General features: G+C 47.0%; 1 protein-coding gene across 1 annotated transcript; it reads right to left on the reverse strand.

The window, feature by feature from the left end:
* Positions 1 to 424: 424 nt before the first annotated feature.
* On the reverse strand, positions 425 to 14,570 carry LOC311119966 (NHS-like protein 2; the record flags this gene model as incomplete). Its single annotated transcript, XM_084194607.1, has 4 exons — positions 425 to 1,809; positions 3,143 to 3,362; positions 3,701 to 3,849; positions 14,385 to 14,570. Coding segments are annotated over 4 exons (1,940 nt in total), but the record flags the coding sequence as incomplete, so codon positions are not given.
* Between the last annotated feature and the right edge of the window lie 548 nt (positions 14,571 to 15,118).

The following is a 15,118-nucleotide window of genomic DNA, read 5'->3' on the forward strand; positions in this document are numbered from 1 at the left end:
AAACTGAGTTCAAATGTATTTGGCTAAGGTGTATGTAAACTTCCCGACTTCAACTGTACATCAGAAAAAAACATACATTAAACCAGGGCTGCCCAACCCTCTTTCTAGAGATCTAGTGCCAGTAGGTTCAGTCCACTTATTAGCTGCTCACCTTAACTAGATTAATCATGTATGTTAGGGTAGGGTTGGACTGAAAACCTACAGGACTGCAGATCTCCAGGAAGAGGGTTGGGCAGCCCTGCATTACACAGTACATACAGTAAAATACCAAAAACCTGTGACTAAGGGAAGTGCTAATGGCCCTATTCACACTTGAGATAAGTAGACTTAACATGGACTTAAGTCCAAATTTGACTTCATGTTCATGTTAGTCAACTTATCTCAAGTCTGAATAGGGCCCTTAGTGTATAGGAGACTCTCTTACCTTCATGCACTCTATAACAGTAGTCCCTGTGGCTGTACTAGACCCAGACAATGACCTGTAGGGGTCAGAAGCCTTCCACTCCTCCAGCTGCCAGTGGGCTGGGAAGGACAGCTCTGTTGTGTCTGGTCCCTGGACCTCCAGGCTAGGGGGTCCATCCACGTGGCCCAGCTCAGGCATCTCCAGATCAGGCTTGGAGAGGGAGGAGGAGGAGGGTAGGAGGAAGTCTGTCTGGAAGTCCTGGAGGTGGTCCCGGGGGATGTGGAGGGATTTGGGGCGGCCGTCCCGGTAGTGACCTCCGTTGTGGCCATGCACGCGCCCCTCGGCATCCCCTAAGTTCTTCATGAGCGAGACACTCCGGACGGGCGGAGGGGGTTTGCGTTTGGACTTCTTCAGTGAGATGGAGCGAGAACGTAACCTTAGGCGACCGTCTGGGGGGAAGTTGCTGTCAGTTACGGAGATATTGTCGATGCTGGCGCTCCCATCCTCGGAGCTCCCACTGGGGTAGAGGAGGGCGTAGCTCTCGCCCCTCTCACCCCCCTCGCCGCGAGGGTAATGGTGGTGGTGCATCGCTGTTAAAACGCTGCCGCCGTTCCCGTTTGTCCCGTTACTGGCTCCAGGTAGTCCGCCGACGCCATACATCCCGCCGCAGACGTTATCCGCGGAGCAGAACGAGCCGGAATCCGTCGGCGTGGAAAGAGAACGCTCACGGAACTTAAATGCATTGGCGGCAGCGACAGAACGTGCCGATCTCTCCCTCCTCTCTCCTCCTCCCATCCCTCTCTCCGAACCACTCTGTTCGTCAGTGGGGCTAGCCGCCGCCCCCTCTGTCTCGCTCCGCCTCCCCATCATCATCCCTATGGTGCCTGGGTGCCTGTGTCCGGAAGGTTCCGATATTGACGTGAACGAACTAGAGTGAGACTGCGACCCTGAGCTCACGGAGAGTCCCGAACTGGTCTGAGAGGGGCACATCAACCCCCCACCCTGCCCCCCAACCATCCCCACCATCCTTACCCCCTTGGGCATGGTCGCAGGTCCCTTCCCCAGCGGACTTGGAGCTATACTATAACTATAGGCCTCGTTCCAGGCTCCTGGGGAGAAGGTGGAGCCCTTGGGGCCGTTCCAGGACTGAGAGGGGGAGTTGGAGCAGAGGAGGGCGGCAGAGTGGTCCATGGTGCCCAGGGTAGGAGGTGGGGTCCTGGGGGACTGGGGAAGGCTGGGGTCCAGGTCACTATGGGTCTTCCTCAGGGGTATGTGCTGGACAGGGGTGTCTGTGACAGGCTCCAGAGACCGGGGCTGGCCTCCTCCACCACAGCCCAGGGACGGAGAGGGGGAACAGGGGGAACACGATCCCTGGAGGAGGTCTACACCCAAGAGTTTACCCTCACCTAGGGAGAGAGAGAGGAAGAGACTATTGAGTTACTCATGGACAAAAAGAGAGGTTGTCTCATTGATAATGAGGAAGCATTCTGACTCACTTAACATCAGAATAATGTTTTCCTGCGCTTGCCTACATTAAGAATGAAACTTTATTTGAAGTTTCGGAGACATCTCCTGAGAAAAGACCTTGGGTAACTCATTACCTTCTACACAGTCAGCTCAGGTCTGGTCTGTTTCTTTACATTTATTCATTCATGAAAATAGTGCGAGGAGGAGAAAAACAACTCTCTCTCTCTCTATACGTCACTCTACCACTTTCTCTCCTTCCCTCTTTTCTCTCTCTCTCTTTCCCTGTTCCGCCATCTCTCTTTTTCTCTCTTTTTCTCTCTTTCCCTCTCTCCCTCTGCAGTTTTTTCGGATAGAGGAGTGGAGTGAAGGAAGGAAGAGCTGGGTGTTGCCATGGCAACAGCTACCTGTTCTGTCATTGGGGCAATGGTAATGGTGAGATAATGAGAGAGCGAGAGAGAGAGGGAGAGAGAGAGAGGGTGCAGCAGAAAACACACATGGGTACAGTGCATCTAACTGGAAATCAGGTGCCCACCTAAAATACACAACGCACCTAACCTTACCAAGCTAGTCTCAACACACCTAACTCAGAGGCACACATACACTACTGCACTGACACTGTATTGCACAGGCAGAGAAAGGGAGAAAGATGACACGTGGTTTGATACAGTGACAAACCGAGAGAGAGATGCAGGGAGAATGATGGAGCGAGAGAGAGAGAGAGAGAGAGCGAGAGAGAGAGAGAGAGAGAGAGAGAGAGAGAGAGAGAGAGAGAGAGAGAGAGAAAGAATGATAGAGAATGATAGAGTTGAAGAGATTCTGGGAAAATGAGAGCGAGGGGAGAATAAAAGATAGATTGAGAGAGAGAGAGTCCTGAAAGAGAGTGAGATACTCTACTGTAGATGGATGAGAATTAAGAGGAGAGGGAGGATGGGAAAGGAGGGGGAGAGAAGGGGAGAGGCGTCCAATGACAAAGCAGTTGCTATGCCAAAACCAGGAGGAGGTTTGGAGGGTGAGTGTCAGAATGCTGCAGCTATGATGACCAGAGCGTACTACCAAAAACACACACTACACACACACACACACTACACATGCACGCACTCGCACACACACACACACAAAACCTAAATAGATGACCGAAAATAGAGTAGATAGAATGTAACCAAATAGATAGGATAAACAACTTAGATTCTGTACGCAGTGATGCTTACACACAAACACATTCACACACACTACCCACACCCATCTCCTGCCTTCCCCATCTCCATCCCTTACCTGTGACGTCCAGGGGTAGCAGGTGAGCGGGGGTGCGTCGTCCCAGGTGCCAACGGGGTTTCTCGGCCACGGGGGGTCCCAGGGAGGTGCTGCTCCACCCCACTAGAGGGCGATCTGACCCACAGGGGGACGGGGAGGGAGAGTGGGACAGGTCTGTACCCCTACTGATACTCACTGAGGAGGTCTCATCCTCCTCACACACCTGCCCCTTAGACGCCGGCTGAAGGAGAGAGGAGGAGGGAGGAGAGGGTATAGGTGAGAGAGGAGTGATGGGAAGGAAGGAGTTGCACTTAGATTCATAGACTAGAGAATATTTGTGCTGTGAAGTTTCAGATTCACATGAAACTCTCATTTTCTGTTTGAAATCAAGTAGTCAACTTCAATCATGTAGCAATGGAGAAATGTATTTCCATTATCAAACAATATGCTACCATGTCCAAATACATAGTACCCAGCACCTAAAAATCAGCTGTAGAACATTTGTACAAGAACTACAATACAGGTCAGTAAAGGTAAATTAAAGTGCAAATTAAATCAAATAAAGGTGTTTATATTTGCCAGGAAGATGAACTCCGGTCTCTTGATGTTGAGGGAGACAGGGGAGCGACTGAGGGTGGTGGACGTGTCGTCAGAACTCTGGGAGGACGCTGTTGGGTGGCGGAAGGTCTGGCCTGTTAGCTTGGTGTCATACAGCTGCTCTTCAAAGTCTGGTAGAAACACATACACATACACACATGAATGGTGTTAAGACACACATTGTGTCAGACATACACACACACACACAGACAGTTACACACATGCACGCACACACACAGCAACAGACACGGGCACGCACATAAACACACACACATACACACACAAGACACAACAACCTCAGAGTTAGTCAAGTTGCAGAACATCCATCCCGTTAGCTGCTTCTTGAAGTCTGCTTGGAGCAGTTAGCCACATGCAAGGAGTGGAGGCTTGGAGGAGTGGAGATCTAACACAAGAGAACAAAATGTGGAGTCCACCTCTTGCATTGATTCTTTAGCACTCACTGATTCACTCCTCTCTCCCGTTTCCCTCTATTTTTCTTGCACTCTCTTTGGGAATGTTTCTCTCCACCTCCTCTCTCTACCTTCTCCTGCCTCTCTCTCTTTCTTTCTTGTCCCTTGTTGCTCCCTCGCTGTCTTGCCCTGCTTCTCTCTGTCTCTCTCTTCCCCTGCTTCTCTCTCTATCTCTCTGTCCTCCTCTCCTCCCGTTTCTCTAGAAGCTGCAGGACTCCACCTCAGGCCATTGTAAACATACTGATTATCATTCCACAACCCACCCCCCTTAAAAGTCCCCAAACACAACCCCCTAGCCATTCATTTGGCCCAAAACACACTCCTCCACTCCCCAACCCCTCTCCACTCATCCCAGCAGCCCCATATCCCTCCACACACACACAGATCCACGTATGCGAGCACACACACATATCACCCCAAGCCCTGTCCCGCCCCCAAACTCCTTCAGACAATATTTGGGGAGTGGGGGGGGGGGGGGGGGGGGGGGGGGTGAGTGAACTTGCTCTCTGGGACAATATAGATGCCTTCCTCCTGGTGTAGGGTTGCCTAGCAATGCCAGTCGCCTGGAAATAATGGAATACCACTTGAATCAACAATGGCCCCCAGCAAATCCCCCTTAAGGGAAGAGGGAAGACCTGCCCACTGATTATAGTTGCGACAAAATGACCACCTTACTGGGAGCCTGTGGTTGTCAGGTCTGGTTCTGGTTAGGCTATAGCAAAACAGATCTGGCAACTTGGACATCTTGCTTCTTACTAAGAAATACTTTACTTATAGATTTTCAATTATGAGGACAAGAGACAGTAACATAAAATGTAACATCCCCAGTTAACTTAGGACTCCTCAAGATGAACTGATTATAACCTTACAGTGAATGTGGAATGAAAGAGAGTACCAGCAACAACTTCTTTATGACTTTGTTGATTGCATTGCCTCACTTGTTTTGCTGTATTTGCTGCACTGTCATGAAATCAAATCAAATACAATTTTATTGTCACATGTGCCGAATACTACAGGTGTAGAACTTACCGTGAAATGCTGACTTACAAGCCCTTATCCAACAATGCAGTTTAAAGAAGAATAAGAGTTGAGAAAAAATATTTACTAAATAAACTAAAGTAAAAAATGAAAGAACAACAATAAAGAGGCTATATACAGGGATACCGGTACCGAGTCAATATGCGGGGTACAGGTTAGTCCAGGTAATTTAGGTAATATGTACATGTAGGTAGGGGTAAAGTGACTATGCATTAGGCAGTCTTATGGCTTGGGGGTAGAAGCTGTTCAGAAGCCATTTGGACCTAGAATTGGCGATCCGGTACTGCTTGCCGTGCAGTAGCAGCGAGAAAAGTCTATGACTAGGGTGGCTGGAGTCTTTGGAAATTTTGAGGGCCTTCCTCTGACACCGCCTGGTATAGAGGTCTTGGATGGCAGGATACTTGGCCGCAGTGATGTACTGGGCCGTACCACTGTTGTGTCGTCAGCAAACTTAATGATGGTGTTGATGTCGTGCTTTGCCACGCAGTCATCGGTGAACAGGGAGTACAGAAGGGGACTAAGCACACATACCTGAGGGGCACCCATGTTGAGGATCAGCGTGGCATATGTGTTGTTGCCTACCCTTACCACCTGGGGGCGGCCCATCAGGAAGTCCAGGATCCAGTTGCAGAGGGAGGTGTTTAGTCCCAGGGTCCTTAGATTAGTGATGAGCTTTGAGGGCACTATGGCATTGAATTCTGAGCTGTAGTCAATGAACAGCATTCTCACGTAGGTGTTCCTTTTGTCCAATTGGGAAAGGGCAGTGTTGAGTGCAATAGAGATTGTCTCATCTGTGGATCTGTTGGGGCGGTATGCAAATTGGAGTGGGACTAGGGTTTTTGGGATGACGTGAGTGCTACGGGTCTGTAGTCATTTAGGCAGGTTACCTTAGTGTTCATGTGCACAGGGACTATGGTGGTCTGCTTGACAGGGACAGGTTGAAAATTACACTTGCCAGTTGATCAGCGCATGCTCGGAGTACATGTCCTGGTAATCCGTCTGGCTCTGCGGCCATATGAATGTTGACCTGTTTAAAGGTCTTACTCACATCGGCTACGGCGAGCGTGATCACACAGTCGTCCGAAACAGCTGGTGCTCTCATGCATGCTTCAGTGTTGTTTGCCTCGAAGCGCGCATAGAAGTAATTTAGCTCGTCTGGTAGGCTTGTGTCACTGGGCAGCTTGTGGCTGGGCTTCCCTTTATAGTCCGTAATAGTTTGCACTGCCACATCCGACGAGCATCGGAGCCGGTGTAGTAGGATTCAATCTTAGTCCTGTATTTACGCTTTGCCTGTTTGATGGTTCGTCCGAGGGCATAGCGGGATTTATTTTAAGCGTCTAGGTCAGAGTCCTGCTCCTTGAAAGCGGCAGCTCTACCCTTTAGCTCAGTGCGGATGTTGCCTGTAATCCATGGCTTCTGGTTGGGGTATGTACGTACAGTCACTGTGGAGACAACGTCATCAATGCACTTTTTGATGAAGCCGGTGACTGATGTGGTATACTCCTCAATGCCATCGGATGAGTCCCGGAACATATTCCAGTGTGCTTGCAAAACAGTCCTGTAGCTTAGCATCTGCGTCATCTGACCACTTCCGTATTGAGCGAGTCACTGGTACATCCTACTTTAGTTTTTGCTTGTAAGCAGGAATCAGGAGGATAGAATTATGGTCAGATTTGCCAAATGGAGGGCGAGGGAGAGCTATGTACGCATCTCTGTGTGTGAAGTAAAGGTGGTCTAGATTTTTTTTTTGTCTTGTTGCACATGCTGGTCGAAATTAGGTCAAACAGATTTAAGTTTCCCTGCATTAAAGTCCCCGGCCACTAGGAGCGCCGCCTCTGGATGAGCATTTTCTTGTTTGCTTATGGCTTTAGGGTTGAGTGTGGTCTTAGTGCCAGCATCGGTTTGTGGTGGTAAATAGACAGCTACAAAAAATATAGACGAAAACTCTCTTGGTAAATAGTGTGGTCTACAGCTTATCATGACATACTCTACCTCAGGTGAGCAAAACCTTGAGACTTCCTTAATATTTGATTTTGTGCACCAGCTGTTATTGACAAATAGACACAGACCGCCACCCCTTGTCTTCTGGAGGCAGCTGTTCTGTCTTGCCGATGCACAGAAAAACCAGCCAACTGTATATTATCCATGTCGTCGTTCAGCCACGACTCAGTGAAACATAAGATATTACAGTTTTTTATGTCCCGTTGGTAGGATAGTCTTGAACGGAGCTCATCCAGTTTATTCTCCAATGATTGTACGTTGGCCAATAGAATGGATGGTAGAGGCGGGTTACCCACTCGCCGGACTTGGGTCCCCTGTATCTGCGTCTTCTCTTCACGCGAATGACAGGGATTTGGGCCTGGTCGGTTTATCTGGAGTAAATACTTCGCGTCCGACTCGTTTAAGAAAAAATATTTGTCCAGTTCGAGGTGAGTAATCTCTGTTCTGATATCCAGAAGCTCTTTTCGGTCATAAGAGACGGTGGCAGAAACATTATGTACAAAATAAGTTACAAATAACGTGAAAAAACACAAAATAGAACAATTGGTTAGGAGACCGTAAAACAGCAGCCATCCCCTCCGCCGCCATTACACTCATTTCTCAAATCTGAGTGAGTGCCAGTCTGTTTATGTTATAATGTCAACTCCTTGTCACCTTCTCACCAAGGCAAATTCTGGGTATGTGTAAATGTAATTGGCAAATAAAGGTGATTCTGATTCCGATTGCCATGGCAAAAAAATGTTGGCTTGACAAGGAGCAATTGAGTTGGCAAGAGCACAAACAGATCTGGGATAATAATATATATAATATGCCATTTAGCAGACGCTTTTATCCAAAGCGACTTACAGTCATGTGCGCATACATTTTTACGTATGGGTGGTCCCGGGGATCAAACCCACTACCCTGGCGTTACAAGCGCCATGCTCTACCAATTGAGCTACAGAGGACCACAATTATCAGGCTACATGAAATCTGCTTTGTGGTGCAAAAATATCTAACAAAAATCTATGCCAGTGATTCTGTTTAATGTATTAGTCTAGCCACTGGGAGTAGAATAATCTGTCCTAGTCTATCAGACTGCAGTCTCAGTCTTTCAACATCACAAAACGCCCCTATTCTCATCCAAGGCTGCTCTTAATGTGAGATGACACCAGCAGCAAAAAGGTATAGACAAGTATGCCACTGTAAATGTAGGAATTAATTAATCATGATATAGAAATAACAGAATAAGAGTTTTTATAAAATGGTGGTATTACAAGGAGGACAGATATAGGTGAGTTTTATATACCAGATAATATAGAGCTGTCTATTGAAAAATTTGATTTAAAATAGATTAAAAAAGAAGTTAATCTCAATTGGATGTTTGTCTCTAAATATGCAGATTTGGAGGAAAGTGAGTTAGTTGGATTCAAGGACAGCAACTCTCTCTCCAGACATGACTGAGCAGCTTAACACTGTCTCCATCCCAAATGGCACCCTACTCCCTCTATAGTGCACTACTTTTGACCAGGACCCATCGGGCTATGCTGCTTTTCGACTGGAACACCAGTGTTGCACTAGTCTATCCACCCTTACTGTATGTTATACTAGGGAGATTGTGTTTCCTTAACTATGGCTGACAGTGAAGACTTGTGAAGAAGAGAAGAATCAACAACCTCTGCATAATCAAAACAGTTGCTTTGTGAGAAGATGTTAAAGTTCACAGTTAGCCATTGTTATGCAAATGATAGCTGAAAAGTATCAGTGGCCTGGCTTTGGCCCCAAATGAGAGCAGGTCAACCTGAGCCATGGCCCAGTGAGACACGGGTGCTGGCCTGCATAGATGGAAAAGTCTGAGCCTTTTGGGAAAAACACTGAGGTAAATCCTGTATGGAAATGTGACAATATATTTAGGGAATAAGGTGCCATTTAGGATGCTTTAATTAGCATAACCAAGCACAGTTTTGCCCTTTAAAAGCTATAAGATTGATGCTAAAACATGCAAATGCTAAATCCAGAGCAATTAAAACTGAGATCTGCATTAGAGGAAAAAGCGCAATTGGCCACCCCAGGCGCATTTGTTATTGTTATTGTTTTGTTTGTTAAATGGCGGAGAGGAGCTCCAGCATAAAGGGGAGAAATAAATCGTGGTAGACACTCCACTGTTCTATCGCACGTGCAATGATGTAAAAAACTAACAAAAAAAGTGTTCATTGTAGTAACGTCTTTGTTGTAATATCACAAACAGACTTGGCAGTTTCAACACTACGGATTCCAACTTAAAAGTAACAATGCAATGAGTCGAAAATAGTGACTGGAGTTGCTGTGCCTAATGGCACCCTATTCCCTATGTAGTGCATTACTTTTGACCAGGGCCCATAGGGAGCTAGTTGGGACAAAATGATACGCTTGCTACTGTTTGTTATGCAAGCAGAAAAAGGCACAGTGATGCCGAAACGTTGGTGGTTTACCCAATAAATTACTGGGAGCTTGTATATAGAGTGTGCGACTCTCTTTATTTATTTTTACGCTAATAATACTCAACAGGAATCATTCAACTGAATACACAGAACACACACACACAGAATAATTTGCCAATTAGCTAGATGTGATGCAACTCAAATTCAACTCACCGGATCCCATGCAGAGATAGAGGGAGGAGGATGGCAGGCAGAGAGAGCTAGTCCATATGGTTACTGATAGTAGGGAATACACTACATTATAGTAAAGGAATGGGAGAGGGCTATTGGCACTGGTGGGTGTGTGAAGGTATGCTAGACACTCCCACACACACACACAATGATAATTAGGGCCAGCCCCCGCCCCCCCATCATTAACCCCTTGTCCAGACAAGTCGCCCTCTCCACTCATGCATCACTAAGTGTGTGTGTTTGGTTTGTATGCACTGTATCTGTGTGTGTGTGTGTGTGCCCTTTCATACTCAGACCCAGCCACCCCTAACAAGACAAGCAACCGGGACCGGTTAAAAATGGGGTCACCCTTTCTTATCTCTCCAGTGAAGGAATGGGGGAGTACATGAGGAACAATACCCCTCTTTCAGTCCTACGAGGTCGTCTGATAATGTACAGCCTGTCTATCCCTCTTCTGTCTCATTCTTTTCTTCTGTCCATCTCTGTCTGGTTAAGTGCCAAATGGCACCATATTCCCTTTGTAGTGCACTACTTTTGACTAGGGGGCTATGGGGAACCGTATGGGCCCTGGTCAAAAGTAGTGCACTGGTCAAAAGTAGTGCACTATATAGGGAATAGGGTGACATTCGGGATGCAAGCTCTGTCTCATTCCTCTGTACTCATGATTGAACATTGACAATCGATGATTAGCCTATTCTAAGAGGGCCTTAGGGTTGGTGGAAATGCGATGGGTTGTTTTGTCCAGTTATGACTGTCAATTTGGAGTTTGTTGTAGCTAGTGGCCTATTTTAGTGACCAGAGTAATGATTCCTTTCCACTCTGTCTTTGTTGATTACATGAAAATGATCAGCAGTAATAATTTAGGTAATATCTCCTCAATATTACTTACACTTATCCAGTCCTTCAAGGACTCAGACGGAGGGTTGACAAGGGAATGAGGAAAGGATACAAGGACAGAAGGGGTGAAGGTAGCAAGGGGTCAAGGGGGGAAGGAAGGGAGCCATTTAGCAGATTGGAATCAACCCCAGGTCCAACTAAGTGAGTGGCAATCAGTGGTCTCATGTCAGATCAGTGATAATTTGAAGGAAGGAAGGATGCATTTCAAAAGTATTCGAACAGGGCCTTGAACACAAAACTCACAATCTCTATGGTTACATCCCAAATGGCACCCTATTCCCTATGTACAAGGCCCATAGGGCTCTGGTCAAAAGTAGTGCACTACATAGGGAATAGGATGCCATTTAGGACACAGCCTATGTCTAGCGCTGTCCCTATAGAAGGACCACTACAGTAGTTGACCATAAGGCTTGTTTTAACAACAGTTCAATAGCCAGTATTGAACAGAGAGAATAACAATAGCTTATCTGCCTGTATAATGGGACTGATACCATTAACATCTAGCTCCTGTAGCGCACAGGCCTGCACACCTCTTTACAGTTGACAAACGACTATAGGGCTTCTAAACTAACACACACACACACGAACACACACATGCAAGCATGCAAACACAAACACACACACATACACACACAGACACACACACACACACACACACACACACACACACACACACACTAACCCTGCAGCTAACGCTAACGCAAACCGTGACCACACTCTAATTTAGGACCAAGAAGACAGACCATTAATAATGAGAACAGACCATTTAACCAGTTAAATAGTTACATGGGTCTAATAGTTGAAATACCCTGAAGTGAATTTGACTTAACTCAAGCAACAACGGTACTAATAAAATAGTCTCGAAAGTGCAAGCTCTGCATTTCTAGGCAAGATATAGTGAACTTGGCCTCCCAAGTGGTGCAGTGGTCTAAGGCACTGCATTGCAGTGCTTGAGGCGTCACTACAGACCCGGGTTCGATCCCAGGTTGTGTCACAACCAGCCGTGACCGGGAGTCCCATAGGGCGGCACACATTTGGCCCAGCGTATTCCGGGTTAGGGGAGGGTTTGGCCGGGGGGGCTTTACCTGGCTCATCGTGCTCTAGCGACTCCTTGTGGCGGGCCGGGCGCCTGCAGGCTGACTTCGGTCGGCAGTTGAATGGTTTTTCCTCCGACACATTGGTGCGGCTGGCTTCCGGGTTAAGCGGGCGGGTGTTAAGAAGTGCGGTTTGACGGGTCATGATTTGGAGGACGCATGACTCGACCTTCACCTCTCCCAAGCCCATTGGGGAGTTGCAGCAATGAGACTGGATCGCAATTAGATATCATAAAATTGGGGGTAAAATACATAAAATAAATACATAAAAAATATATAGTGAACTACCAGGCAAGTTTTATGAAGCGCACCTCAAGAAGGTGAAAGTATTTCAGATATGTGTTTGACTTAAGAGCACACTTCTATTCTCACTCTAAATACATCATTTATCATTGGATAATTGTTGGTAAGGGTAATGGCACTCCAACAGGACACTGATTTACTCAAATGAATGTTTATCACGTATATTGCTGCCCTGTAGCTATGGCCTATGCTACCCTTTTGATATCCATGTCCCCAGTTTGCTAATGATAATGCTAATGCTAATTGATAATTTGTTATGTTTAGTCCAGGCAGTCTCCTAAGTTTGTACTTATATTAAGCCCATATTCTTCCCATAATCTCCTGGCACTACTTTGTCATGTCTGCACCTTTCTATGTTATTCCTAATGTTCCCCTCTTGTCTTCCTTCCAGACCACCACATCCTTCCTAATCCAACACATCCAATCCTTTCTCCAAGGCCTTACAAACCCCAACTCCTGACCTCCATCCAAACCCTCTCTCCATGTGCCTTTCTGTGCGTTCCTGTGTTCAACTGTGTGTGTAATAAATACCGCTAAACCTGGATTCCTCATCTCCATCATTGCATTCTGACCGATGTGCCATGGTGGCAGCAGAGTTCCTAAACCAGCCAGTCCTTCCTTCTTTTAATAATGGATATCAATAAAATCCAAAGCCATTATAACTATTATAGAACTGTTCTTATTTGGAATATTGAAGACATAGAGGTGCTTCATAAATACAGGGACTTATGGATGAGGCACAGTAGGAATACCTTAGACTTATGGACAGTACAGTAAGACCTGGGTGTAGTGGCTGAGATGCTGAGTGCAGTGTGTTTGTGTGTGTGTGGTGGGGTGCTGAGTACCTCACTGTTCTATACTGTACTGTAGAATTATACAATCCATGAAATAAAGATACATGCACACTGGTGAATGATCCCACAGTTTATTGTGCGGGTATCTATTCTTTAATTCATGAGTTAACTTTTTGTACCCATCACCTGGAAGTTATTGGATGTATGTACACTATGTTTGAAACTATAATATAATATACATTCTTATGGTAGTGTATCCATCGTCCATCTACTACTATCTATTGGGTTTCTAATAACACATACACACACACTAATCCATTCAATCTGAGACATTGGCCAGTTTAACACACACACACACACACAGACACACACACTAATCCATTCACTCTGAGACATTGGCCAGTTTAACACACACACACACACAGACACACACACTAATCCATTCAATCTGAGACATTGGCCAGTTTAACACACACACACACACACACACACACACACAGACACACACACACTAATCCATTCAATCTGAGACATTGGCCAGTTTAACACACATACAGTACAGTCAGCAACACACAGATGGGGAGAGAGAGAAATAAAACAGAGAGAGATTGAAAGAAGGAAGAGAGAACGAGAATGAGAGCGAGGGGAAGAGAGGGAAGGTAAAAGGAGGGAAATGCAACCTGATGATGCATTGGCAGTAAGTAAGCGTTCATTCATTCATTTATTCATCTGTTCATTCAGTGAAGGGTGAAGGGAAGGCTTAACCTACAGAGATAATTCTGCATCCCAAATGGCACCCTATTCCCTATATAGCGCCCTATGGTCTGGTCAAAAGTAGTGCACTGTATAGGGAATAGGGTTCCATTTGGGATGCACCCATAATCTAAACTGCCAATCTAAACCAGGGTAACTGATCACACAGAAGGGCAGTCATGGGTTAGTATGAGGCAGAGGGGGAGAGAGAGAGAAGGAGGCAGAGAGAGAGAGGGGGGGGGTTGAAAGAGAGTGTGGGAAAGAGAGAGAGAGGGTTAGGGAGAGAGAGAGAGAGAGAGAGAGAGAGAGAGAGAGAGAGAGAGAGAGAGAGAGAGAGAGGAACACACATACACACGGAGCAGCATCCTTGGTATAAACAGAGAGGAGAATGGAATGAATTACTGTAAAGATGGCAGCAAGGTCCCCTCACATCGACCTCCTCTCTCTCAAACACACACACATACACACACCATCACATAAAAACACGTCAGCGGCATCTTCCATCACATAAACAGAGATTGTCACCCCTCGTCCTCCTCCTCTCTCCCCAACCTACATCCTCCACCCCATGCATACTCCCGACACGGAGACACTCCCAACACACGCAAACACTCCTGACACACACACACAGACCCGACATACACACACACTCCCGACACACACACACCCAGGGTTAGTTACTGTACCTTGCAGCAGGCTCTGCAGGTTAAGCTGAGCCTCCTGATGGAGCTCCTGAACACAGTCCGGCCTGCTCCACGAGCCAAACACATTCACGCTCTGTTGCCATGGAGACCGGAAGTGGCCCGATGTCGCCGTCGCCGTCGACGACGAAGCCGCACTACGCTTCGACTCCGAGTCCAAGTTGGTGTTGGCTGGAGAGAGGAATGGAGAGAAGAGAGAGGTAGAGAGGGGAGAGGGAGGAGGGAAGGAGGGATAGAAGATGGATAAAGAGGGTGGTGAAAGGCGGGGGAGAGGGAGAGGGAGGGTGGAGAGATGCAGGGGGAGATGAAGGGAGGAGAGGGGAGACAGTGGTAGTGAGGGAGCGGGGAGAGAGGAGAGAGAGGTAGAGCAAGAGAACAGAGAGAGAGGGGGGAGGCAGAGATACAGACAGAGATGGAGAGAGCGAGAGAAGTGAAGGCAGAGGGAAGGAGAGATACAGAGATCGAGATGCAAATACAGAGGGAGCGATGCAGAGAGAGGGAGGGGGAGGAGGGACAGAGAGAGAGGGAGGGGGAGGAGGGACAGAGAGAGAGGGAGGGGGGGAGGAGGGAGAGAGAGATCATACGTAAATACAAATTTATGACATTTGCATAACTAACACCCAGAGACTTGTGTTACATAATAGCTGGGTGTGAAGGGAGGGATTGTTATTAGAGAAAGGAAAGGAAGGTGTGTATGTGTGTGCGTGTGCGTGTGCAAC

This window comes from Coregonus lavaretus, assembly GCF_964263955.1.
Source record: "Coregonus lavaretus genome assembly, contig: HAP1_SCAFFOLD_8367, whole genome shotgun sequence".
In the NCBI taxonomy this organism is placed as follows: domain Eukaryota; kingdom Metazoa; phylum Chordata; class Actinopteri; order Salmoniformes; family Salmonidae; genus Coregonus; species Coregonus lavaretus.